Source organism: Peromyscus californicus, unplaced genomic scaffold (genome assembly GCF_007827085.1).
Source record: "Peromyscus californicus insignis strain IS unplaced genomic scaffold, ASM782708v3 Scaffold_21__1_contigs__length_65335640, whole genome shotgun sequence".
NCBI classification, from domain to species: domain Eukaryota; kingdom Metazoa; phylum Chordata; class Mammalia; order Rodentia; family Cricetidae; genus Peromyscus; species Peromyscus californicus.
Window position 1 is genome coordinate 61,717,501 of NW_026294514.1, and position 27,591 is coordinate 61,745,091.

Genomic DNA, 27,591 nt, shown 5'->3' on the forward strand with positions numbered 1-27,591 from the left:
ATACATTGTTATAAAGTTTACTTAGTGCTGCTAAGTGAATCTAGGCACCATGCTTTTTGCACTATCACACAATTTTCATTCTAGATGTGTTAGATGCCATTATAAAGTGATTTAAAACTTTTTATTCCCCTATTATCTTTTCTCTAGCTATTCCTTGTATAGTAAAGTTAGAAACTTATCATTAATATTCACTAGTGAGTATTTATTTGCTCATTAAAATTTTCTCTCTGTGTGTGTGTGTGTGTGTGGTGTAGGCACTTGTGAGTGCGCAGGTACACCTGTGTCAGGCGTCCTTCTACATCCTCTTTGCCGTATTCCCTTGAGACAGGGTTTTTCAATGAACTTGAAGCAAGGCTGGTGGCCGGCCAGCCCCAGTGATTGTCCCATTTGTCTACTACAGTGCTGGGTGGGGTATGGGTGAGTTCTTTTTTGTTTGTTTGCTTGTTTTTCTGAGACAGGGTTTCTCTGTGTAGCCCTGGAACTCACTCTGTAAATCAGGCTGGCCTGGAACTCTGAGAGCCATCTGCCTCTGCCTCCCGAGTTTTAGAATTAAAGTTATGTATCACCACCCACGGGTTGTGGGTGATTAAAAAATTTTTTTTTTTAATTTATGTGCATTGTTTTGCCTGCATGTATGTCTGTGTAAGGGTGTCCAGTCCCCTAGAACGGGAGTTACAGACAGTGAGTGCTGGGAATTGAACCCCAGTCCTTTGGAAGAGTAGCCAGTGTTCTTAACTGCTGAGCTATCCCTCCAGCCCCATGGGTGGGTTTTTTAAGCTGGATATCGTGGCACATGCTTCTAAACTAAGCCTTGTGGTAGCTAAGGCAAGAGGAGAGAGAGAGAGGTCAAGTCAGGATGAGCTATGTATTGAGACCCTGTCTGACAAAGAAGAGGGAAAAAGGCAAGTTTTAAAAATTAGAAAAAGAGAGGCTGGAGAGATGAGTCAGCTGTTAAGAGCCGGCCGTTGCAGCGGAGAACCAAGTTAGAGTCTGAGTACCCATGCGGAGTGACTCTCACGGTCCTATCATTCCAGTTTCAAGGAATCTGTTGCCCTCTTCTGGTCTCTCTGTACACATGCATGCACATGGTACACATACAGATAAGGAGGCACACACACACAAGTACACACAAGTAAAATAAACTTAAACATAAAAATAATAAAATATAGAAGTGAATTTTTGCCTATCTGAACATCTATGTAAATAATTCCTTTATTTTAAAAATACTTTTTAAAAATTTATGTTATGTATGTAAGTATGTGCACTATTTGTATAATTTGTGTCTACGGTGGTCAAAGAGGACATCGGATCTCCTGGAACTAGAGATACAGCAGTTGTGAGCCTCCCCGTCGGTGCTGGGAACTGAACCCAGGTCCTCTGCAAGAGAAGCAAATGTTCTTAATTGCTGAGTCACTCCTCCAGCCCTCGATGCCTTTATTTGTTGAATCTGTCACTAAATTGCAGTTTTCTGTATGTTGACTTTAATCTTAGTCCTCAGAACAGGATGCAGAGGAGGCCCTCAGTTAGTGCTTGCTAGAGGGTAGGTGAACACATGAATGAGTGAATGCACCTACTGTTTAATCAAAGCACTTTCAACACTGGGTTTATGTGGGATACAACTGCAGGGATGTCGGGGGTCAAGGGGAGCAATTTGTTCCATCTCTCCATTCAGCCAAGTCTCCATGCCTGGCCACCACCTGATCTATAACAGTGAAGAAATGTGTCAAGAACATTCCAGTGTTTTGAACGACTTGAAGTTAATTATTCAGTAAATAGCGATACGGAAGCTTTTCACACTGATATAATGTGCCAGAGAAGCAGGCACATCAGGGAAGCTGCTGTCACCATAGAGATGAGGTGAGGCAGGAGCTGGGAAAGTCAGTGTTGTGGGGAGCTGTGGAAGGGTCTGGACAGACTCCAGCAAGGACACAGCAAAGGTCAGAACCTGTGTCCAGGCAGAAATAACAGCTTGTTATGAGCCGTCACAAAATGATACATATTTATATATTTTCAAGAAAAGGCCATTTGTGTGTGTTTTCCCCTATTGATAAATGATTTGTAACAATGGAACAAAATATAGCATGGAGACCTATCAAAATGACAGCCCCGAGTCCAGCTGCCTGTACAACAGCATCAGCTGAGAAAGCCACTTCACTGAAACAAATGACTGGCAGGCCAATCCGACGACTGCCTGGCTTGTCAAAGAAAGCATTTTGGTGCATTTACCAAATTCACTGCCTGTGCCTTTAAGAGCCTTTAAATAGAACAGTGAATTAGATTGCTGATGATGAAAGACTCTTTTCTGAATATTAACCAAGCTAAGATTGGTACAGCACCAGAGAACTGGAAACTGCTGAAAGTATACCAAAATGTGAAACAGTACAGGCCAGCAGCAAGCCCTCACGAATGGGAAATGCTTCCCGCTCTTTGTGAGGGGTTTGTTTTGGCTCGGTGACTGTTTTTAGTTGCTTCCTGGTGTTACTTTTCAACGCCAAGCTATAAGCATTTGAAATATTCCCTGCTAATTCCTCACACTGCAGACCAGCCTGACTTTTGGTCTCCTAACAATAAAAATGTAGTTATGAGGTTGTTTTGTTTTGCTCTTTTTTTTATTTATGTCTCTCTGTAGCCCTGGCTGTCCTGAAACTCATTACATAGACCAGGCTGGTCTCAAACTTACAGAGATCCACCTGCCTCTATCTCCCAAGTTCTGGGATTAAAGGCATGTGCCACTAGCAGCTCCAACCGAAGTGAAATTTAAAATGTACAATCAAAAGAATGTTTAAAAAATCTTAAGTTTTACCAGTTGGTCAGTCATTCAATAACTTCAGTACTGGGGAATTGATGTTTCCGTGAATCGGCTTACTTTAAAAACTTCCGTTACCAGAAGACTGCAGCCATTACCACCCACACACAAAATGACTTTAATTTATTTCCTGCTGGTGCCGTTATGTGTTCATTGGATGTGGAGGCTGCAGCAAGGAGAAAAATGGTGACAGAAGTCTAAAGGGCTCGATCAGACCGCTGAGATAGCTCAGCGGATCAAGAGCATCTGTGCAAGTCTGACGACCTGAGCTCAATCCCGGATCCCACATAAAGGTAGGAGTAGGGAACCAACTCTGCAGAGCTGTCTTCTGTCCTACACATACAGCACAGCACATGTGTGCCCCCCCACATCAATAAAAAAATATATATTTAAGGACCGGGTCCTGAGCAAAGGAGCTGGCAGTGTGCCCGACCTTTCTTTACAGAGAAACTGCCCCTAATTAACCTGAGTGAAAATAAACAAAAACAACAGCAGCGAAACCTAGACAGGATCGGAACACTTGTATAGCACGCACAAGGCTCTGCGCCCCCAGCATGCATACATGCACACACACACACCCCGCCCCAAACAACAAAGAACAAACAGATGAGCAACCTCTCCCAGCCCAGTTAGAATCTGATTCTATGAGAACAGGAGCTTCAAACAAGCATGGAGCTTCCCAGGCTCTGCCCACTGTCCAGTTACTGAGTGCAGCAGAGACATCTGGAGGGAGAGGAGAACCCGGGGTTGCTTCAGTGACTGCCTTCTCTTCCGTCCTCCTCTGGGGTGCCATTATCTGCTTTATTATCCCACCCCCTGTGAAGCCCCCCATCCCTGCCTCAGGCCCTCCATTACCCGTGGAGTTCCTTGCAGAGCAACGAAGTCAGTTTCTTCAGGTGAGGGAGGTTGCTGGAGCCCGTCTTCACAAAGTCGGAGTCCAGGACAAGCTGATTGCTCACATAATCCTGGATGGCTTTGAGATGCTCCTCTGGGAGCCTGAAAATCAAGAAGGAAGTGAAAGCCTGCTTCACCTGTTCCAGCTGGAGATACCTAATTGGTGACAGATTGGAGATACCTAATCTTTGGTTGAGACATCTTTGGGAGATCTGGGTGCCTGAGTGAAGAAGGTCCCTCAGGTGGGACTACAGAGGCACCTCTGGGTACTGTTGAAGGGAACTGATAGGATGGGGGCTGGGAAATGGTTTTCTTTCTTTCTTTCTTTCTTTCTTTCTTTCTTTCTTTCTTTCTTTCTTTCTTAGTTTTTTTTTTTTTTTTTTGAGACAAAAAGCCTCCAAAACATATGGAGGGGTCAGTTTTCCATGTCCTCAGCTCATACAGCTGGAATCCAAGGGTTAGAAGGACAATCCAGCCTAGAGGTAACAAGTAGGTCTGACCCTCACACAAAGTCCAAATTCACAGTCAAAGATGACCCAGAACACTACAGGACAGAGGGGCTGGAGACACCCTGGACTCCATGGGAAAGTCAATGAATTATTAATTTTGTTTTCTTAGAGCTCGAAGGTGGGGTGGAGGTGGGATAGGGTCTGCCTCCAGGTTGAGTTTGAACTGTTCTTTTTTGTTTTGTTTTGTTTTTGTTTTTTGAGACAGGGTTTCTCTGTGTAGCTTTGGTGCTGTCCTGGATCTCGCTCTTAGTTTGGCTCTCCCACATAACCTCTTCCTGCTTAGCTATTGGCCAGTCAGCTCTTTATTATCAATGAGAACAACAGTATACAAAAGGATTATTCCACAGCAGGGTACAGACATTGTTCATGGAAGAGCTACATCAAGTGTTTGTGTCTGTGTGTTTCCAACTCTGGGACTCAAGTTGTCTCCTTTCAATCAGGCCAATAGCTAAGCAGGAAGAGGTTATGTGGGAGAGCCAAACTAAGAGGATGCTGGGAAGGAGGGCAGAGTCACGAGGGGTCACCAGGGACATGTGGAGGAAGCAGTAGATAACCATGACATACTGGATAAGGGTACTGCCACATGGTAGAGTGTAGATAAGAAATATGGGTTAATTTAAAATGTAAGGACTAGTTAGTAACAAGCCTAAGCTATTGACCAGGCTGGCCTTGAACTCACAGAGATCCACCTGGCTCTGCCTCCCGAGTACTGGGATTAAAGGTGTGTGCCACCACCACCCAGCCAAGTTTGAACTCTTGATCTTCCTACCTCAGCCTCCTTAGTGCTGGTACATCCAGTTGGCTACACAAGTGTCGGAACTACAGGCACATACCACCATGCCTGGCTTCTCTGTGTGATTAGGGCCAGGAATGTGAGACCAGGTAGTAGATGTTTAGGTGGCCTGACTTTGTCCACACACCCACCCCGAACCCCTATTTGGCCTGGTCTTTTCAGTTTACAAAGTGATAAGAGCTGAAAGGCAGATGTTTGTGTCTGTGTGTTTCCAACTCTGGGACTCAAGTTGTCTCCTTTCAATCAGGATGCACCACCTGATCTCCCCACCCCATCCCCCCATCACATATCCCCAGGGATCATGTGCTCTTAGGAGCCAGCCTTTCCCCAGCACTTGATGTAGCTCTTCCATGAACAATGTCTGTACCCTGCTGTGGAATAATCCTTTTGTATACTGTTGTTCTCATTGATAATAAAGAGCTGACTGGCCAATAGCTAAGCAGGAAGAGGTTATGTGGGAGAGCCAAACTAAGAGGATGCTGGGAAGGAGGGCAGAGTCACGAGGGGTCACCAGGGACATGTGGAGGAAGCAGTAGATAACCATGACATACTGGATAAGGGTACTGCCACATGGTAGAGTGTAGATAAGAAATATGGGTTAATTTAAAATGTAAGGACTAGTTAGTAACAAGCCTAAGCTATTGGCCAAGCATTTATAATTAATAATAAGTCTTTGTGTGGTTATTTGGGAGTCAGTTTCGGGGACAGAGCTGACTGGCAGGATGGTACCTTATTAGTGAAGCCATAAGATTGTGATGCCGTCCTGGGGCCTCACAAGAGCTGTGTGAGGAGAGCATGTAGACAGTCACATTGGGTTTCCTAGGGTTCAAGGCTACTGTTTCTGAGACTAGGGTATGCCTGTGGAATGGAGAGGTTCCTCCTGCAGCTAACTATGATAGGATGCAGTGCAACAAGAAGGAGCAAGCCTCGCAGAGCGATTTCCTGTGAGAAACACTTTAGGAACGTGGGTGACTATGGGTGTGGAGGTGCCACCTGACCACAGAATGGTAATGACCTTCTAAATGAAAAGCAATCTTGCACTTACCAGGACAGAAAGACCTAAAAATTATAAATGTAAAAAACACTCCAAAACTTTAAAAGTAAGCAAAAAAGGAGAGTAGACATTTTCCCTCTCAAAGATAATGATGAAGTGTTAGTGTACAAGGAAATTATAAAATCTGACAAGAGAAATACAAAGACCCTGATCTCAGAGAAATGAGCTAAGGACAAAAATAACTTTTTTGTTTTTTGGAGGGAGATAGTCCTGACTGAAAATACAGAAGTTGTCTTTCAACTTTACTATTTATAAGTTGAATGAGAAGGACTCTTGCTCCCTACAGCCTGGGCCTGTGCATGCCTGGGTGCTAGATGCTGGTTCTGGGCACAGGTCAGCTTCCCAGGGGGCCCTCCAGGTGGAAACTCACCCACTGGTGTCCATGCTCTGAAGTCGCTGAAACAGCGTCTCAGTGAGACTCGGCCGGGTGACTTCAGGGGCTCGGGGGTTCTCCATTGGAAGAGGAGGGTCCTTGGCCTCACAGGGTCCAGCAGACATGGGAATGTTTCTGGGAGGTAGCTCCGGCGGTGACATGACACTTTCTCCTAGGAGAACAGTAGGAACAAATGCCATCTGCGAGGACAGTGTGTATATAGGCCTGCTCGGCATCTCTACCACAGCCCTAGGAGGTCCAGGCTACCAATTCCAGGTCCTAGCCTGTCACATGGTCCCTGTCTGTCACATGGTCCCTATTCCTCCTCACTACATCCATGTGAACGCCTGATTAGATAGAGAGCCTCCTGAGGCTGACCTGGTTTCATGATCCTTAGACCCGGGGCCTCTCTGGCCGTGGTCTGTCCTACCACGTTGTTCAGCAAAGACCTATTGCACAGGGATACCTGCAGATTGCTGGTCTTGGACAGACCAATCTGCAGATTAGAATGATGACTTGGCTCTGAGGGTTACAAAGCACAGCCAGGGCTTATGGGCAGGAAATCAAGCCCATCCAACTGCTCGAGCTCTCAACCACTCTCTCTCCCCCCACTTCTGCCCTCCCTCACTCTCCATTCTCTCCCCTTTCCCTCTTCTAGACCCTCAGAAACAAGTTTAGAAAATAAGGGGTCCTCTCATTCAAAGACCCCGACACATCAAACACACAACTTGACCTTCGTCTGAGAGACTGAGACCCTTGCCAATTCCTTCCAAATAATCCCTCATGTGCACAAAGGTCACTGAGTCATTTAGGTTCAGGACTTCCTGCCCAAGTCCCTCCTGACCCCTAATGGCTACCCTGGCTCCAGCCACAGCACTGTCTGGTGACAGGAACAAGGGACTTTTCCTTCAATGTATGTGCACCCCCCTTCCTCTCCCTCTCGGCTGTGGATGACAGTTCTGTTTCTATTTTGGGCCCGGGAACTGCAGGCCCAAATCAGGTCAAATGCAGGTCAAATCAGACACCTAGTCCAGGCTCTGGATGTCCCTTCTTAGCTCTGGGTCTTGTATGTGACCAGGAGCCTTGTCTGGGGAAGTGAAGTCAAGGTCAGGAAAGTGGGCTTGTCTCTGGAGCCTTTACAGGAAGAATTGGGGGTTTGTTTCTGCTGGCATCCCAGGGGCAGGGGAAGCTCAAGGGAAGCTGGGTAGGTGGCCTGAAGGAAGTGAGAAGGGTGAAGTGTAGAAGACGTGTCTACAAGACAAGATCAAGGCCGCCATCTTGGCCCCAGCTGCTGAACTCTAAAGTCAGACAAAGGAGACTTGGCAGTTCCCATCAGGAGACTCGGCACTGTGGTCATCTAGGATGAATGCTTTGCCTGGCCTCCTCTACTGTTCCTTCAAGGATGGTGAGCTGCATCTCCTGGCTGCCTTTTGGCAGCTAGCTTGAGCTAAACAAGCAGGAAATGGGGGTCTCCAGGGATGCAGAAGTTTGGAGAAGGGGGCAGGTGATCTACAGCTAGCCCACTGGAGAACAGGATGCCCCGAATGTGCCTGGCATATTCTCACCAGGGCCAGGCAAGAGCCAGACCTGGGACATCAGCATTGCTGGTCTAATGTCTTCCCCAGGGAACCTGCCCAGAGCACGCTGTCCAGCTGAGGGGCTCAAGAGGTTACTTGAGGGCTTCTGTTAGTCAAGGAACCTTTGAGATGAAAAGAAGGGTATCCTGCCGGAGGGCTCTCTGAATAACTGTCTCTCCATGACTGGTCCCTTGTCCTTCTGCTGTTCCTCACCCATTCTTGGGAACTTTTTTTTTTTCAAAGTATTTTAGGAGCCTCTTTAGAGATGGTGGTGTCTCACTATGTAGCCCAGGCTAGCTCAAACTCAGGCTTTTCCTGCCTCAGCCTCCCAAATTTTGGGATTGCTGGTGGCATGTACCACCATGGCCATTTCTGTTGTCTTTAATGATGGTATAAGCAGAAGCACTTTGTCCATCCTCTCACTTAGGTGCAAGGATTGCCGTCATTGTTTTCATTATAATGAGGAAACTGAAGAGAGCACCATTCATGGAGTGTTCGCTGTGTACTGTGAATAACGCTCCATTCATGGGCTCACCTGATCCTGTGACATCCTGAGAGGTTGGTATGTGTTACTGCCACCTAATCTTTTTAAAGGGAAGCTTGTGGTTCAGAGAGTCAAAGTCACTCAAAGCCACACAAGCAGGAGAGCAGGATTTCTGGTCCACACCTGACTTCAGAGCCCATGCTCCCCATCCACCATTACTGTGCTATACTCTCCCTCTGCCAGCAAGACCTTCTGATCTGTGAGCACCTGTGAGACCAGACCACAGAGTCCTGCTGGCACCTCCCCACCCGTGCCAACCTCGACCTCCCTCCCTACCAGTGTCCTCCTCGGCCTCGTCGATGGCGTCTTCCTCCTCCAGCGGCACAGGGTACTGCAGGTGGGTCACCAACCCCATGTTTTCCTTCTTGTAGAACTCGATGAGCTGGTCCAGCTTTGTGAAGAACCTCATGGGGACACCTTCGGATGCCTGGGGACAGAGCACATTTTCACTAGAATGTCACTCAACCACAAAGGCCACCTGCAGCCAAGACCGAAGAGACTGGGAGTGACCGTACTCCAGAAAAAGCTTCAGGCTCTCCACCCACACTACATATCCTGCAGCCGGTGACTCCCAGGAGCCCTTGGGAAAGGTGCAAATGGGGGGTATTTTTAAAACTATTTTTCGTTTCAGCAGTTAATTATTTTTATTTTACTATTCAAATATAGTATATTTTTATTATACCCAAATTAGGAAATAGAGATTTTTTTTTAAAGAAATCACCTATACCCTCAAAGGCCCAAGGGCTCTATTTTTAATAGTTCCAGTGTGTGTGTGGTGAACAGAGAGAGCTATTTTTGCTCCCCCATCACAAAGATAATTTCTAAAAATTATTTTTTATTTTTGGTATTGAAGGTTGAACTCGGGACCTCACACATGCAAAGCACAGCCCTGCCACTAAAGGACACTCCCAGGCCCAGGCTATTTGTTTATTAATTACTCCCTCTTACAGCATCGGGAATTGAACCCAGGGCTTCACACATGCTAATCGAGCAACCTACCACTGCTCCATCTCCTGTCTCCGCCCCCTGAGTGCTGGGACAGGTCATAGGTCACTAGCACAGTTGCTGCCCTTTTTAACTTTCTTTTGAGGCAGAGTCTCTCCGAGTTATCCAGGCTGAGCTTGAGTTCATCCTCCTTCTGGCTCAACCTCCAGAGTAACTGGGATTAAGGACACATGCCACCACACAAGGCTTGTTTATTTATTTATTTGAGGTTTTGAACTGGGGTCTGGCTGTGTTGCACAAGGTGGCCTCGAACTTCCAACCATCCTCCTGCCTCAGACTCTCAAGTGCTTAAAATCAGAAGCCTGTGCCACCACAACTATTATTTTTAAAGATAAGAAAATGTGCTCTTGTAATGTTTTCATTTGTTTTAACTGTGTTTTTGTTTGTTTATTTGTTGAGATTGGGTCTCACTATGCAGCCCTAGTTGGCCTGGAACTCACAGATTTGTCTGCTCCTGCCTCCTGAGTGCTGGGATTAAAGGTGTGCACTACAATGCCAGACACAGCTACTTTTTTAAAGATAGAATTATTTTATGTGTATGATGTTTTGCCTCCATATACGCATGTACGCCATATGAGTACAGTGTTCATGGAGGCCAGAAGAGGCCATCAGATCCCTTGGACTGGAGTTAGAGATCATTGTGAGCCATCCACGTGGGTGCTAGACTCTGAACCCTGGTCCTCTGCAAGAGCAGCCAGTGCTCTTAACTGCATGGCCACCCATCCAGCTCTTGATTATAGTTGTTTAAATCCAAAGTCAGAAAGTGGTCCAAGGACTACTGTGCGTCTGCTGTTGATGATGAAGTAAATCTGCTTTACTGTTACAACACTCTGGGACCAGGACTCTTATATGTTGGTGGAAGAGAGAACTCCAGCAGGAAATTCAAGGTCTTCTCTGAACAGCTAGCCCAGTCCCCACCAAGATGCCCCTTCATCCATCTAGGCATACCCTTGCTAAGACAATAGCCCTCCAGGCAGCCAGATCGGAGCAAGGGACCAAGATACTGAAGGTAACAGCGGGCAGCACACACATCTTTTCTCTAATGTGTCTTCTGTGGCTTTTCAGGGTCACGATTCCTCCACCTGGGCCTCCAAACACCAGTGTCTGCCCATAGCTCACGCCTGTCTTTATTTTGTTATTTTATTTTAAGACAATGTCTTATATTGTAGCTCAGGCTGGCCTCAAACTCATGGCAATCCTCCTGCCTCAGCTACCTGGATGTTGGGATTACAGGCATAAGCCACCATGTCCAGCTGTCCCTATCTTCTCAACAATGACTCTTCTATCCATCTTCAGATTTGGAGATCAGAGGTTGGATGTTTTCTTTAGGGGCTGCTAGCTGCCTTCTTGCTGAAAGAGACTCACTGCTTGTAGTAAACAAGGCCGATAAGAAGATGGTTGGGGTTACCGAGTCCTCACAGGAGGGCGAGCCGGTGGTTGACTCAATCACCTCTTCTACATTAGATTCCTATTGCTCATAGCTTGAGGGCTTCATCTGGGAGGCTTGGTAGGACATTGGCCTGGGGACATCAGGATCACAGGTGAATGGGACAGAATGTAGGTGACATCATCCCATGGACTGAGGTCCAGCAATGAATAAGAAGGGGAAAACAAAGTGACAGACACCAGCACTCACCACTCTGCCTCCTGCCTGTGGACACAGTGTGACCAGCTGCCTCTGTTTCTCCCGCTGGACCTTCCCCATCTCCCCATCACCCCATCACAGCGGACTGCAGCCCCTGGAACTGTAAACCAAACTAACCCTTCTCTTCCTCCAGCTGCTTTTGTTGGGCATTTTGCCACAGCAATGAGACGAACAACTGATCCAACCAGGAAGCTCTCAGACTTGTCTCTGACCCCAGGCTCGTGGGGCTTCCACACTGTAGTGAGGACACAGGGTCTGTGTGAGACTCAGGCCGTCCATACAGGCTCCCTGCCTCCCTCTGTCTGCTTCTCTTTCTCTTCAAGTGTACTTGTGTGCTCGTGTGCACTGCACACAAAAATCTGTGTGTGTGTGTGTGTGTGTGTGTGTGTGTGTGTGTGTGTGTGTGTGTGTGTGTTGTACGGCTTAGGCTGCTGTAGCAAATCTGTAGAGAGCTTAACAAAACTGTTGTTTATTCTTTTTATTAAATTCCCTTGTTTCCTCAAAGCCCCATGCTGCACAATCTCTTGTACGCACTGTTAACCACCTGAGTGGCAGCCCCTGCTGAGATTTCCAGAATATTCTTTCAATGGTTCAAATGCAAACAAGAGTGAAACAACAGAAGTAACTTGATGAGATGTAAGACCTTCGTACTCAGTTCAGTTAAAGTAATCGTAAGTATGTGTGGTCTGGGGGCGGGGGTTGGGGTTTACACCGAATGGATGGCGTGCCACCAGGCATCTGGGAAAAAAATGAAAATATCAAAGAAATTCAAGGTAGGCTGACCCATGCGTGAATCTGGGAAAGGAGTCTCTGCTGAGTGGGCGGGAGTGCCTGAGGACCGCATGTGTGAAAGCACCAGCGATTTGGGGTTTAGGAGGCACCCAACAGAGACGTGCATGATTTTATATAACAGTAAAAAAAGAAAGAAAGAGGAGAAGGGAGGGAGGAAGGAGGAGAGGAAGTGGGGGGAGAGAGGGGGGGGGAAACTGGAACTGCTGCACTATTGAACTGTAGACATAGTCAATGTGGAAAAAATAAACAATGGGTGAGCAGGCTCAAGCCAAGAAACGGACGAGCTGAGAGAAATCCCTGCAGGGTGGAAGCAGAGCTGGTGGAAGCAGCTAGGGATGCTGGGAGCTGTTGGGCACGCCTCTCTGGCCACTGCCTCTGTTTGCACCAGTCACAGGAGCCAGGGACAGGGCCTGGCAGCCTAGGGTGGCAGACTGCCCGGGGTGGCACAGGCTTCCAGGAAGATAGGGAATGCAGAGTTGAGTTCAAACGCCAAGGATGGTGAAGTAGGCACCTTGGGTGGACGCATAAGCCAGTTGTAATGGCCTACTGGGGAGGGAAGCTTTCCTCCAACCCACAGGTCCCACTCTCTAGGGGTGGGGCAGTTGGATCGTCCTCCCCAGTCCATATACTGGAAAGGTAATCCCTATATTCACATTTGGAGGTAAGGCCTTTGGAAGGGTGGGGCCCCATGATGGGCTCAGTGGCTCTCTGAGCCCAGGGAAAGCAAATGCACACTTGTTGTCTGGCCATACGATACCCTATGCCATATTGTAGTGCAGCTCAAAGGACCTCACGATAGGGGCTAGCACTTTGCTCCTAGACATCCCACCACCAGAACTGTGAGCCAAAAAAAGCTGTAAGCCTTTATTTGTGTGTGTGTGCTAGGACCTTGTTCATGCTAGACAGATGCTCTACCACTGAGCTACATCCCCAGTTCTTAAGCTTTATGCTCTATAAATGACCCCGTTTGTGGTATTCAGTTATAGCAAGAAAAACCAGTTATTTATGTGTGTGTGCAGTGAATCCGCACACATACAAGTGTAACTGCAGAGACAGACAGGAGCGTGAGACAGGGAGGCAGGGATCCCAGGTGAACAGTCTGAATCCATTCCACAGAAAAACGTCCTCAAAGAGGTCATGTGTCTGAACTACAATGCAGACTCACCACTCAGGAGCCAGGACTCAGGGACAGCTCTGAGTGCTTCCTAGTTCTAGTACCCAGAAAGAATACATGGCCCTCCTAAGGGAAGCAAATCCCTATGAGATAAATTTCAATTGAAGAGGAGACCTGTTATGTCACACGGGCCAGCAGAAAGCAGCCTGTCTCCACACACAGGAGGTGATGAAATACAAGTCTCAATAGGCCAGAGAAAGGGGCTCTTTCAAAACGCTGTCTTCGTATGTCTTGGCTCTTGGTAATATGACTTATGGGTTAACAAAGATTCTCCATGAGGAATTTATATTCAAGGCACATTCTAGAGAAAGGGCCATAGAATAAGGCAGGAGTTGTAGAAGGTGTGAGCTAGCTCACACAAGGTCAGACCTAGGAGTGAAATCTACGTAGGTGAGTGCATGCCTCTATCCACATAGTACAGAAAATAGTAGCCTACCCTTGGCACGGCATTCTTAAGATGGGTTTAAAAGGCCCTGTGTCCAGGCAGGGTGGCCAGTGAATGGCTGGCTCTGGGTGAAGGGCAGCCATCATTGGGTGCAGCTTAATAAACGCCACTAAGTCTAAACCAACAATTGGGAGGGGTCTTCCAGGTGGCAGTGTACTGACTGTGGGCTGGGAAGAATAGTAATGTCCTTTGGTAATGAGCCTAGAGATCCCTTCCTACATTAGAAATTGCCCATACCCACCTGCCTGAGAGCCCATCAACACACCCCCACAGAAGCCAGGTCTGCACACTGCATCTAGATCAGCCATACTGCCTGGCAAGCGAGCAACTACCGACTCTGTGGGGTTACTACAACGGGACCAGAATGACAGACAAGAATTTGGAGCCAGGAAGAACGGTGGAGGAACTATGATGAGTGGGGTTTTTTTTTGGTGTTTTTTTTTTTTGGGGGGGGGGGGGGTTTCGAGACAGGGTTTCTTCGTATAGTTTTGGTGCCTGTCCTGGATCTCGCTCTGCAGACCAGGCTGGCCTCGAACTCAGAGATCCGCTTGGCTCTGCCTCCCGAGTGCTGGGATTAAAGGCATGCGCCACGGCCACCGGTGTGGTGAGTGGTCTTAACTCTGAACTTGACACAATCTAGACTTAGCTAGGAAGAAAGCCTCAGTGAGGAACTGTCTAGACTGGTCGGCATATGGTGTGTGGGGTGGGGATGGGGGTGCACAAGAGCAGTATTGTCTTAACTTAGTAGATTGGGAAGACCCAGCGCACTGTGGGAGGCGCCATTCTCTAGCTTTGGGTCCTGGGTTGTATAAGAGTGAGTGGAGAACTTGAGCGGGATACACACATGTATGCATTCACTTCTCTCTGCTCTTGACTGTGGGTGTGATTAGCTGTTTGAGTTCTTGCTGCTTCCTTCCTTCCTCCCTCCCTTCCTCCCTCCCTCTCTCCCTTTCTTTCTTTCTCTCTCTCTCTCTTTCTTTCTTTCTTTCTTTCTTTTGTTTTGTTTTGTTTTTTGATACAGGGTTTCTCTGTGTAGCCCTGGTTGTTGTGGAACTCTCTCTGTAGACCAGGCTGGCCTTGAACTCAGAAATCCACCTGTCTCTGCCTCCCGAGTGCTGGGATTAAAGACATGCACACCACCGCCTGCCTGCCACTTTCACGTCCCTGTTACGAAGGGCCGTAATGTGGAATTGTGAGCGAAAGTAAACCTTTTCTTTCCTAAGTTGCATTTTGTTTTTATAGCAACAGGAAATAAAACTAGGGTAGGTACCTTCTGTGAGAACGGAGCTACAGAGAAGCGGAGTGGGACATGGTGTACCCCCTTCCCTCCAAACAGACCCAAAGGTGGTGTTTTTTTCAACTATTTGTTTGCTTAGTTTTTCGAGACAGGGTTTCTCTGTGTAGCCCTGGCTGTCCTGGAACTCGCTCTGTAGACCAGGCTATCCTGGAACTCACAGAGATCCGCCTGCCTCTGCCTTCTGAGTGCTGGGATTAAAGGCGTGCACCATCATTGCCCAGCAAACTTTTTCAACTATTGCAAATGTAAAATGTTGTCAAGAAAGTTGACATAGGCATTAGAGAGAGTCCTAGCAAGAAGCAGATGTTATACAAAACTGGAGTTTTGGGAGAGTTTGGTAGGTAGGGGAGCAGAGTCCCAGAGCTAACTGCAGAGCAGTTCACCTCTACCCCTGGAAGCACCCAGGGGAAGGCCAGTGCTGGAACCCAGAGAGAGCACTCAGCAGGAGCGGAGGCCTCCGTGGAGGGGCCACAGGACTTCCCAGGGAGGGATCCAGGGCTGTGGGTCCTGCACCCTCACTCCAATTCTTTACCATCTTCCCCTCACCCTCTTGCCACCTGACTGGGGCGCCCCCTGGCTAAGCCCCATGGGAACCCAGGGCAGTGAATGGACCCGAGCGCACACAGAAGATTCTCAGCATGTAAGCTCACAGCGGGAGAGCAGCAGCTGTGTGCTGCACGGGACAGAGGCTCAGGTCAAGAAGGCCCTGATCATGGTTCCCTGCCAGCGGAGGGGTGTGGCCCTGGTTCTTAATGCCCAGGCTGCCAGCTGTTGTTCCTCATTCTGCAGCGATGGCCTTCCTTAAAAGACGACGCATCAAGTCATTTTGAAATAGAGAAGGAACTCCAGAGGTCTCATGTTAGCTGTGTGCTGCGAACACATTTCTGAGCTGTTTACTGATTGATGTTCCCTCACACACGATGCCCCTCAGGAAGATGATACCCATGAGATTTCCTGTTCCAGTGACTCTCCCCTTCTATTGGCCAGGGATGAATCCCTTTTCTCTTTAATAGGTCAACGAGAACATGTGGCAGGCAACTTGATTTAGAAAAAATGAAGACGAGCACATCCAAGGAAAAATACTTTTGTGGTGGTGTTGGGCATGGCACATGCTGGGTGGTGCCCTGCCACTGAGCTCCCTTCCTTGGCCCCAAGCTTTTTCTACTTTAAATAAGCTTGTAACTGGGATATCCCAGGCTTGAGGCAGACCTCTCTCTGGGACTTACTTAACCAACAGACTAGACATGAATTTATGTTCAGAATCAAAAGTCACATACAAGAAAATAAGGTAAGGATTAGTTCTATTTGCAAAACAAATGTTTAATATTCCCTTACCTCCAATTAATTAATATGTCTATAAAGAGTATCCAGAAACAGCATTTCTATCAGGAAACTCTGGCTTGGGATACAATTTCAGTGCCTGCTTCTCCCACAAGTTCTAAAGAGCCTTGAGAAACCCAGCATTATAGTCTTTTTACAGGGGAAACTGGTTAGACACATAATGACCCATCAGTGTTCTGAGCTACACTGACCTCATAAAAAACAGACCTCACCATTGAAAGAGGTGGAGGGAAGCAGAGGAAGGAGCTCAGCTGGCACAGCTGGACCTTGCAGGGAGAGATCTGGTTCTCCCACCTGTTGGCATCTGCATCTGCCAGACAGCGATATCCTAGAAGGTACACAGTCAGGCACAAGGGCTACCCCTAGGACTGGGGGATGGGGTGTCAGCAAGAGGAGGGTGCTAATGTCTTTAAGACGAAGGACAGCTGGTATTCAGACTGCGCATGTCTTTCCAGATTCAAACTTGGGGATGACTGAGAACACCCTCGGGGGAAGGGGAGGAAGAAAAGGCCAGGGAGGTCAGAGCCCTAGACAAGCTAAAACTTCCCAGGGGATAATTTTAATGTCAGCACTGTCTGCCATCTCTAAATGCAGAACTGAAATAAGACTGGGCACAGGGGAGGAAGTCTGCCAGCTGCCGAGCAGGAAGCATGGTGCTCTGGGTGGTCACTCCTGAAGGTTTGGGCAGCTTTCGTTTTAGATCGAAAAGAATATCCAGAGCTGGGTTGCAGGCCTGCAATACCAGCACTCGGGAGACAGAGGTGGGAGGATCTGAAATTCAAGGCCGTCCTCGGCTACATAGCCAGTTTGAGGCCAGCCTCTCCAGTTACCATGGAGATTTTACAGATGATGGGAAGTGTGAAGTGGAGAACCCAAACCAAACTAGAAGCTCTGTGCATGATCCCACTACAGCTGAGCACTTGTTTCTGGTTCAAGGAGAAAGTTGGGAGGTGGGACTTAGGCAGGGGGTAAACACAAATTTGTCTGCTGTGCAGAGGGCTGCCGCCGGTTGCTCTTACTATTCTGCTCCTCAGGAAGGACCCTGGGTCTACGGAAGTTGAAAAGATGAAGGAGGGGACAGGCATGGGCTAGGGTGCTCCACCGAGACAATTCAGACAGAAGAGCTGAGAGCATGCTGGCTGGGGGAGGGCTGGGGAAGCTTGGAGTTCGGTTGGCCTGGCCAGGCCTTGTGTTCTGCTCTGGGCTGCTCAGCACACACCGGGTACCAAGACCTGCCATCTTCCCGTGTGGTTCTCACTGTGGCTAGGTCCCACCTTTTCCTGGGTCTCTCTCCTATCTCTGCAGCCATCAGGTGGTTTCCTCTACCTCCCTCCTGCCTTCAGGATTCTTCTCAATGCTTAGTTACCTCCTGCCTCAGCCAAATGTCTTCCTGAGAGTTACAGACCCAACACGGGTGAAGAAAGGGGAGAGAGAGCGTGGTTCCTTGGGTATCTGGGGCTTTGGCAGCGTTTGAATTTTTTTTAAGTGATTTGAAGCTTCTGGGAGTATTTAAGAGCAGGGGTGCATATACATGTAGTATAAATGGATTGATGTTTTAATTTTTATTTATTTATTTTTTTTTATACAAGGTCTCACTCGACTTAAACTCATTTATTTATTTATTTATTTATTTATTGATACAAGGCCCAGACTTGACTTAAACTCATCATCCACCTATCTCGGCCTCCTGAGTGGGATGATTACAGATGTGAACTACCACAGCTGGCCAGGTTGACATTACTTTGGCTGCGGTATGGAGCAAGAGGGGATCCTGTCCTTGAATTAGGGAGGTGGAAAGAAGGAGAAAGGGGCAGGGACACTAATACACTCAGGAGGCATGGCCATCCAGAGAGACCCAGGGGTCTGGGAAAAGAGGAGGCTGGGCTGGGAACAGTTTTAGAGGCTGCTTTGGACTCAGAAATCTTTCATCGGTCATACGGCTTAGATTGGTAACTCTACAGGATATCCCCTTAGAAGGCAGCTACCTCACCCCTCCCCCACTGAGATAGGATTTCACTCTGGAGCCCAGGCTGGACTGGCATTCACTACATAGTACAGGCTGGTCCAGAGCTTGAGCTCCTCCTGCCTCAGCCTCCCAAGTACCAGGATTACAGACATGACCCACCATGCCCAGCTCCTTTTCCTCTTTCTATTAACACATTTTCAATGTTTCATTGCCTTTGAAGCAGCTAGGGTCAACGTCTGAGATGGGGTCATGGAGATGGTCAAGAATCAGAAGGATACAGAGTGAGTCGGGCTGAAGACACAGGGGAGGCTGAGATAAGGAGGTACCCAGAGCCTGAGAAGCCACTGGAGATGGTCAGGCCAAAGGGACAGCAGAACAGGAGACTGGTTCCATACCTGCTGGGAAACAGCAGAAATGCAAGCCAGGCTGGGGAGGAGCTGCAGAGCTCTCTGTGGCTTTGGATTGGAATGAATTCGGTGTGTGTGTGTGTGTGTGTGTGTGTGTGTGTGTGTGTGTGTGTGTGTGTGTGTGAGAGAGAGAGAGAGAGAGACAGAGAGAGAGACAGAGAGAGAGACAGAGACAGAGACAGAGACAGAAACAGAGAGACAGAGAGAAGGGCAGAGGAGGGTGTCAGATGTCCTCTTTTATCACTTTCTTCTTACCCCCCCTGTCCCTATCTACCTCAGAGCTAGGGAGGCGTGGCTTGTTGCCTGGGTGCTGGGATAGGAACCTTGGTGCTCACGATTGTACAGAAAGTGCTCCTAACTGCCGAGCATCTTTCTAGCCCCTCAAACTCATTGTCCTTAATGTATAAATGATTCCAGGTGAAAAGTATAAATGTGTCTGCTGAGAGGGCCTAGAAGTGATAACACACTAACAGTCATGAGCACACTCGCTGCTCAAATACTGGGTGATGAACATCTTTCTCCATTAGGAAGACTCAGAGATCCTTTTAGTCAGCTAACACCCTGCAGTCTGGGGCTGAGATGGTACAGCAGAACCTATAATATCTACAGCTCTAGAGCAGCGGTTCTCAACCTGTGGGTTGTGACCCTTTTGACAAACCTCTATCTCCAAAAAACACTTATATTATTATTCACAAAGTAGCAAAATTATGGTTATGAAGTAGCAACAAAAATAATTCTATGGTTAGGTGTCAACATAACATGAACTATATTAAAGGGTTGCACATTAGGAAGGTTGAGGACCACTGCTCTAGAGAGGAAAGTCATGCTTTGAACATAAAGACAATTTGTCAGCAAGAGTCAGGAACTGACTGGAAGGACAGTGGGAGAGAGAAGCCAGCACACTCTGAACATCAAAATGAATAATGAAAATAGTTATAGTCCACTGAGTACAATGAGAATTCATGAGTCTACCTTTATATAAATAAATCAAAGGGGAAAGCTCTTCCCACAGTAGAATGCCAATTAATAACCGTCCAACCAATGACAGGAAGAGGCAATTAGCATTTGGCAGCCATCACTGTAATAAGTGATTCAGGCCAGCTTCACCAGTGGATGCTAAAACCAGGGAAGAGATGTTTAGATAGTCTCAGACTATTTAACAAAACAGTTGTGTGTGTGTGTGTGTGTGTGTGTGTGTGTGTGTGTGTGTGTGTGTGTGTGTCTGTGTGTGTGCTGAATTTTCTAATCTTATTTTATTTACACCTTAGGTATCAAATTCAGAGCCCTGGGTACACTAGGCAAGCAATATACCCCTGAGTCACACCCCTAGCCTAGTTATCAGTTTTTGCTTATTTTGAGACAGGATCTTATTATTTATCCCAAGCCCCACTCAAATTCATGATTCTCTTACCTCAGTTTCTGAGTGTTGGGATTACAAATTGTGCTGTTATACCTGACTTCAGTTATTTATTTTATTTTATTATTTTAGACAAGGACTCATGGTCTAAGCTGGCCTCAAACTCACTATGAAGCCTAGGATGACCTTTAATTCCTGGAGCTGGGATATAGCTCAGTGGCTGGGGATATAGTGCAGTGGCAGAGTGACTAATGTGTGTTAGGACTCTGGTTTCAGTTCCAAGCAGACACACACACACACACACACACACAGAGAGAGAGAGAGAGAGAGAGAGAGAGAGAGAGAGAGAGAGAGAGAGAGATATAAAAACTTTAAATAATAAATATCTATAGTAATTTGCAAAGAGGAAACTCTGTAGATGCCATCTTAGCCTCATACTCAAAGTTTACTCCAACAACAGGGCAGAGCAAACCATGCCTCTCCTTGAATGGGAGTGTTGAGCACAGTACCCCTGTTGAGAAGTTCTGATGGGAATATAGGACTAGACCCAGTCATGGGGAAAGCCCTGAAGAACCCCAATCAAGAGGCAGCCTACAAACTTACTAGCTAGTTCTAAAAAAGAAAAAGAAAGAAAGTAAATGTGACGAAAGAAGGGACAACAGCATGTCCAGCGTTAGAGCACTAAAGGGACAGAACAGGTACATGCCACATGTGACTCCAGATTGAACATTGATCCAGGAAGGAAATTATTTTATGTATGTAACTTATGGTTTACATAAATACACAAGTGGGATATTTTTATATTACTGCTAAGACTGTTGGAGAAATTTGAATGGAGCTTTGGGATTGGATGGTGGATCAGCGTTAACATCCTGATTTTGATGGCTGGATGTGGCTATGGCAGGAGAGAGAGAATAGGGCATCGCCAGACTCTTAGTCTCCAATAACTCAGAAAAACATCAATGGTCATAAAAGAGACAATGGTAAGTATATTATATGATAAAACGCTCAGTGGGGAAGATGAGAGAGAAAACTGCAATTCTTTGCACTATTCTCAAAATTTTCTTAAGTCAAATTACTTTCAAAGTAAGTTTTTTTTTTTTTTGTTTTTTTTTAAAGACAGCCAGGCTGGGAATGGTCTCTATCTTAGCTGGTTACATGCAAACACTTTTTTTTTTAGTTCAACATGGTTATAAAAAGCATTCTTAGAATCAGTTTTTGTAACCTAGATCATTTCTTTTAGCATGTGCATGAGCAAGCATGTGCACACATGCACACACACACACGTATACACAGGGAAGTGTTTTCAAAGAGATCTTGTCTAAAAGTGTCAAATTTTAAAAGTTCAGACAAAACCATTCTAGATTTACACACGTTTAGAGGTTTTGTATAAAATATGGCTATCTTGGGTCATCTCCAGTGCTCAGACAACTGTAAATAATTCAGATACAGTAAGAACATAAAAACAATCACAGAGAGTCTGGTAGTTGCGTGTGAGTGGATGGAGGTGAGGGGGTGGTGACAGCCCCAGGCAAGCTTCCACCGAGTATAGGCTGTGTCTGGCCTGCACTGCTATCAGGCTTGCCTGGGGAGGGGCAGTGCCCCCTTTATTGACACAGGTCTTGTGCTGGGGCTGGAGAATTCAAGGTGGCATGGGCAACTGGGCATGGTGGATCTGGGCTCCTGCCAAAGTCCCATCATAAAGGAGCAAGGTAGGTCTTGCTCATGAGTGGAACAGGAGGCTGTCCAGCTGGGAGAGAGCAGGCAGAAGAATGGAAGTCAGTGTGGACCCTACTCTCTTCTCTCTCAGGACCTATGGGCTTGATTTGTCACAAATGAGTGACAGCTGAGGATTCAAGCTTGTTGGGCTCAGAGGGTGGTTTGGGTGGATTTTGAAAGGACCCTGTATGGGGGACCCCTGCTCTTCCTTCCCCTTGGAGATGAAGGCAGGAACATTTGGCTGGCACTCATTTCCCTGGGCACAGTACTATTTCTGCCAGCATGCCCCAGGTCGAGCTCCCAAACTGAGGACTTGAAAACCATAGCTCAGAGTAGTGAGCAGAAGGGACTGCCACACAGCTCTAGGAAGGACACCTGAGGTGTACGGAATGCAAGTGGACACAACGCCAACCCTGCCCCACAAACCATTTGTCCTGACCCAGATATCTAGGGAGCACCAGGCTGTGCTCCTCTCTGCACTCAGCCAGTACCTTTGGGTCTTCCCTGTTCTAACCTCCCCACTCCCCATTTTATCCAGCTTTTTGCTCATATGCCTTTGGGAAAACTCTGTGGGATGACTTAGTATGGTCTCTGCCCTCAGCCCCAGCCAGCAGTCGCTGAACCCCAGCACCCTCCTGCCAGGTAAACTCAGGATGCCCGGACACCTAATACACCAGCATCTACTTGGGACTCCTCTGGCTTTATCTCCCAGGGGCTGTGATCCCTGCTGAGAGGCTGGGATCACTGGGCCCAAATCCCTGCCCCTCAGTCTCCTGAATCTGTTGTGGAGTAAGACCCAGCTTTTCTTAAGGATTTGAGCAGCTTATGAAGCACTTTGAACATCTCATATCAAAGGAGTGTTAGGGCTAGGAGATGGGAACATCCCTGTCTGATACTGAAATGACAGCTCTAGATCTTCCTCGGCACTCTCTGGTGTTGCCACGGTGATGAAAGAAGGGAACGATGCCATCAGACAGCATATACACCAGGTATTTGGACAGAGGAACCCTCACCTCAGGACACAATGAAACACTGGGACAAGATGGGGTCTTTTGTCACTGCAGTCAGAGCAGACAACTAGACATCGGGCCTCACACCAGTGTCCCAGTGAAGTCACCCTGGCTGCACTTTCTCCAAGGCTCATGAAAACAAGGCGGCTCTGGCTCTGTTGTGGGAAAGTCCACATGAATAGACTGTATGAATTCATAACCTCACCTCAGGGCCTTGCAACATCTTACACTAATGTGAGAGACCTACTTCTTTGTCCTGTCAGTGTGACTTGGCCATGTGATTTGCCTTAGCCAACTTAATGCGAACAAACACCAATTCTGAGCAGAGAGCACTATGGGTCGCTCCTTGGCACACCTGGAACCTATGATCTTCTATGAGAAGAGATGCCCATCATCCTGGGCTAAGAACATATAAGAAGCAGACCCAGACCTGACCAGGTGCCTGGGGGCCAACTTGACCCAGCAGAGCTCGTCTAGATCAGCCAGTGATGACCAGACTGTATAAGCCAGGAGAAGAAAAATCAATGTATCAATGTATTGTAGGCATAAAGACTTTTTTGGATGGGGGAACATAAAGCATTTTTAATTCTAGCATGAAAGTTAGAGTTGGGCCTCTAGTGGGTTGCCCACAGGACAGTAGACGGCATGCAGAGTCGTAAAAAGGTCATGCACACACAGATAATGGGAGGATGAGTGTTTCCCAAGGGTCTTCCTTTTACTGAACTTTATGATATAATCACCTTCACTGCTCTGAGGAACTGAAGCCATGAGAGACTGAGTATCTGGTCCAATGTCACTCAGTTCATTTTATCACCAGGACAGTCACTAGGAATAAATCTCAAACATAGACACATTTGTTCCAGCCTCACAGGGCTCACTGTCCTGCCTTCTCATTCTTTGTGGAGGTCTTCAGTCCCCTCTGGGTCCTCTCTTGTGGTTCCCAGAACCTCTTCATGGTGCCCTCCACTCTCCAAAGCCTCCACTTTTTCAATCCTCGTCCATGGAAGCTACCCTTCAGAATACACTACACATCACCCTTTAATATCAGAGGTGGGCTAGAGGAGGCTAGAGATGGCTGCCCAGCAAGACTCTTCACATGATGTAACTGGACTCTGACCAGCATCCAGCTGGTTTGACCCTGGGCATCAATGGATACCATAAGCTAGTAAAAGAAATGGTCAGGGTCAGAAGCTTTGAGAAGTCTAACGCTAATCATAGAGTTGTTATAGTTTAAATTTACAATGTTCCCACCAGATTCATGGCTTGAGTGCTTATTCCCAGGCCCAAAGCACTATTTAGTTTTTGTTTGTTTGTTTTTTTATTTATTTTTTTCTTTTCCTTTTTTTTTTTTTTCCAAGACAGGGTTTCTCTGTGTAGCTTTGCGCCTTTCCTGGAGCTCACTCTGTAGCCCAGGCTGGCCTCGAACTCACAGAGATCCGCCTGCCTCTGCCTCCCGAGTGCTGGGATTAAAGGTGTGCGCCACCACTGCCCGGCTTTGTTTTTTTATTTTGTTTGGATACAGAGTTTCCCTGTGTAGCCCTGGCTGTCCTGGAACTCGTTCTGTGGGCCAGGCTGGTCTCAAACTCACAGAGATCTACCTGCCTCTATGCCTCTACCTCCTGAGTGCTGGGATTAAAGGTGTGTGCCACCACTGCCTGGCAAACACTGTTTTTAGAAAGTTGTAGAAATTTATAAAGTGGGGACCCGCTTGCAGAAATCTTTGAAGCAGCCGGGCGGTGGTGGCGCACGCCTTTAATCCCAGCACTTGGGAGGCAGAGCCAGGCGGATCTCTGTGAGTTCGAGGCCAGCCTGGTCTCCAAAGCGAGTTCCAGGAGAGGCGCAAAGCTACACAGAGAAACCCTGTCTCGAAAAACCAAAAAAAAAAAAAAAAAGAAAAAAAAAGAAATCTTTGAAGGTTGGACCTGACCCTGGTTCTGGTCCCTGAGATCTTACACTGTGGTCCATTCTTCAGTTTTACTGCCTGTGTCTGGGACCTATTCTGAACTCCATCCATAGGGTATTATTTCCTGGTAGATAATACATACTGAAAAGCTTCCCTCCATGCCTGTGCTGTATAAGGACCCTATGAGGGTAGAATGGTGCAGCCATTCAGGAGTACAGCTAGCACATAATTCAGGCAAATGAAATATGAACAGATCCCATGGTATAGCAACTTCACTCCTGGCCTGTAGCACACGTTGGGCCTGGGCCACCTCTGTGGATCATGATCACAGGCTAGTACTTGATGGGTAAGATTTGGAGGGAGCCTGGGTGAGTGTCCCTGGAAGACAGGACAGGTGAGGTTGATCAAGGCACACACAGGATGTCCCACCAGCAGGAAGCAAGGATTAGAGGGGTATGCAGCAACATAGAAAAAACCCTTTTTTGTGTTTTTGTTTGTTTGTTTTGAGACAGGGTTTCTCTGTACAGCCCTGACTGTCCTGAAACTCATTCTGTAGACCAGGCTGGTCTTGAACTCAGAGATCTGCCTGCCTCTGCCTCCCCAGTGCTGGGGTTAAAGGTGCACCCCCACCCCCCAGCTAACATGGAACAATCTTAGAAGGTTCGTGAGATGGCCTAGCAGGTGAAGGCACTTGCTGCCAAAGCTGACAACTGAGTTTGAGCTCTGAGACCCACAAGAGAGAAGAGAACCAACTCACACAGGTGACCTCCATATACGTGCTATGGTACATGCGCAAGTACACATGTACACATGCACAATGAATAAATACAATTTAAAAATTTGAAGTGGGGGGTGGTGGTGGTGCACTGCACGCCTTTAATCCCAGCACTCAGGAGGCAGAGCCAGGCAGATCTCAATGAGTTCAAGGCCAGCCTGGACTACAGAGAGAGTTCCAGGAAAGGCGCAAAGCTACACAGAGAAACCCTGTCTTGAAAAACCGATAGATAGATAGTAGATTAGATAGATAGATAGATAGATAGATAGATAGATAGATAGATAGATAGATATAAAAAATTTGAAAAAAATCTTACAAAGATTCCTGGGTAAAAAAAAGTAGAAAACAGAATGAGACCTAGACTATCGTTTGAGTCAAAGACGTGTGCACACAAAACACATTCTGTAAGAAGTATGCAAATAAGACACTCCTTAAATGGTTGCCTATAGAAGAGGGGTCATATTCACATTATACAGTGGAAAAGATTAAATTGTAGTGATCTATTGTGTACCCTAGTAAACTTGCCGAGGGATCGGAGGACAGAGCCAGCCACTAGATTAGACACAGAGTCCAGACAGTGGTGGCACACGCCCTTAATCCTATCACTTGGGAGGCAGAGATCTGTTTGGATTTCTGTGAGTTCAAGGCCACACTGGGAACAGAGTCAGGCAATGGTGGCACACACCTCTAACCCAGTACTGGGAAGCACACACAGAGTGTGGACAGAGAAAGGTCTGTAAGGCATGAGGAGACAGGAACTGAAGCAGTTCAGCTGAGATCCTTTCTGGTGAGGACTCAAAGGCTTTCAGTCTGAGGAAACAGGATCAGCTGAGGAGTTGGGGAGGTGAGGTTGTCTTTGGCTTGCTCTGCTTCTCTGATCTTTCAGCTTTCATCCCAATATCAGGCTCTGGGTTTTTTATTAAAAGACCACCTAAGATTCAAACAACATTAAATCATTTTGTAAAGTTACTGCTTTATGGTGAGCTTGGGCTATGGTTTTGATCACGTAAATTGATGGGTAAGATTGGTTCCTAGCTCTATGACCTGAGTTTATTGACAACACATTCTGTGCTTGAGTTTTTTCCCTCTAGTTAAATGCAGAGAAAGAGCAAAGCATGATGATTCACACCTGTAATCCCAGCACTTGGAGGATCACTGTTGGTTGGAAACCAACGTAAGCTACCACAGTCAAGTTCAAGGCAAGCTTGGGTTACAGAATGAGGCCCCGTCAAATAAACAGATACAAACGTAAAATTAAAAGATGCAGGAGAACTGGGCAGGGATAAGTAACACTGGGGAAAGTGTAAAAGCTGAAGCTCAGTGCAAGCGAGGCAGGCGGTGTAAGACACCAGGGAGAGGTGGTGTCGGCGGCGGCACAGGGAGAGGTGGTGTCACAGGGAGAGGTGGTGTCAGCGGCGGCATAGGGAGAATGACCCCTGAAAGGAGAAGTTTCCACTTAGTTCCTGTGATAGCCTGTGGGGGACGCAGATCCAGAGTTGCTAGAATTTACAAATGTCAAGAGAAAGTAAAACTCCAGGTTTTCAGATGAAGTCTCAGACTTCTTTTTTTAATGTGCACAACTATTTTTTTTTAAAAGCATCATATCTGCCGTGCAATAAAAAGGTAAATAAAGGAGAAGGCTGGCCGTGCACCAGCACCCATCTCTTTCAGCTTCCTGACTGTAGCTGCAGTGAGGCCGGCCCGTCACCTTATGCTCCCACTACCATGCTTGCCCACCCACCACGATGGCCGTATCCTCTCAACGCCTGAGCCCAGTAAACTGTACTTCCCTTAAGTAGCTTCTTATCGGGACGTTTTGTCATTGGAGTGTGGTGCTTACCACTCTCAGGCTACACCAGTCTCCTTGCTCACGAACAAGGACTAGAGACCTATTTGGCCAAGAGTTTAAGTCAGCAGCAGCTGCTGTAAGCCCAAGGCAAGAGTCATCATGCCCAGGGATCCTCTGCTAAGTGTAGTCCCCTCCCACTTTTTAGATACATAAGCCAAAGCTCAGAGGGGTGGGAAGTTTGATCACACACTCAAGTCAGTAAAAGAGGTGGGGGGGAAATACCTCCCCCAAAGGCGATTTAAAAAAAAAGAAAGAAAACCCTGAATTAAAACAATTATGGGTAAGGGTTTGGGGCCCGAAAGGACTCTAAGTCAGATGGAGGTGATTGTGAATCTGTCTGACCCCTCAGTGAGCTA

General features: G+C 47.2%; 1 protein-coding gene across 2 annotated transcripts in view; it reads right to left on the minus strand.

The window, feature by feature from the left end:
• The window catches only part of Inpp5d (inositol polyphosphate-5-phosphatase D), a 126,825-nt gene that overhangs the window by 48,518 nt on the left and 50,716 nt on the right, over positions 1–27,591 (minus strand). For both annotated transcript variants that reach the window (XM_052750500.1, XM_052750499.1), the window contains exons 3-5: positions 8,827–8,977; positions 6,427–6,601; positions 3,662–3,802 (exon numbers count right to left, since the gene is read on the minus strand). In XM_052750500.1, the coding sequence (XP_052606460.1) occupies positions 3,662–3,802; positions 6,427–6,601; positions 8,827–8,977 (467 nt within the window). The remainder of the gene's footprint in view (positions 1–3,661; positions 3,803–6,426; positions 6,602–8,826; positions 8,978–27,591) is intronic.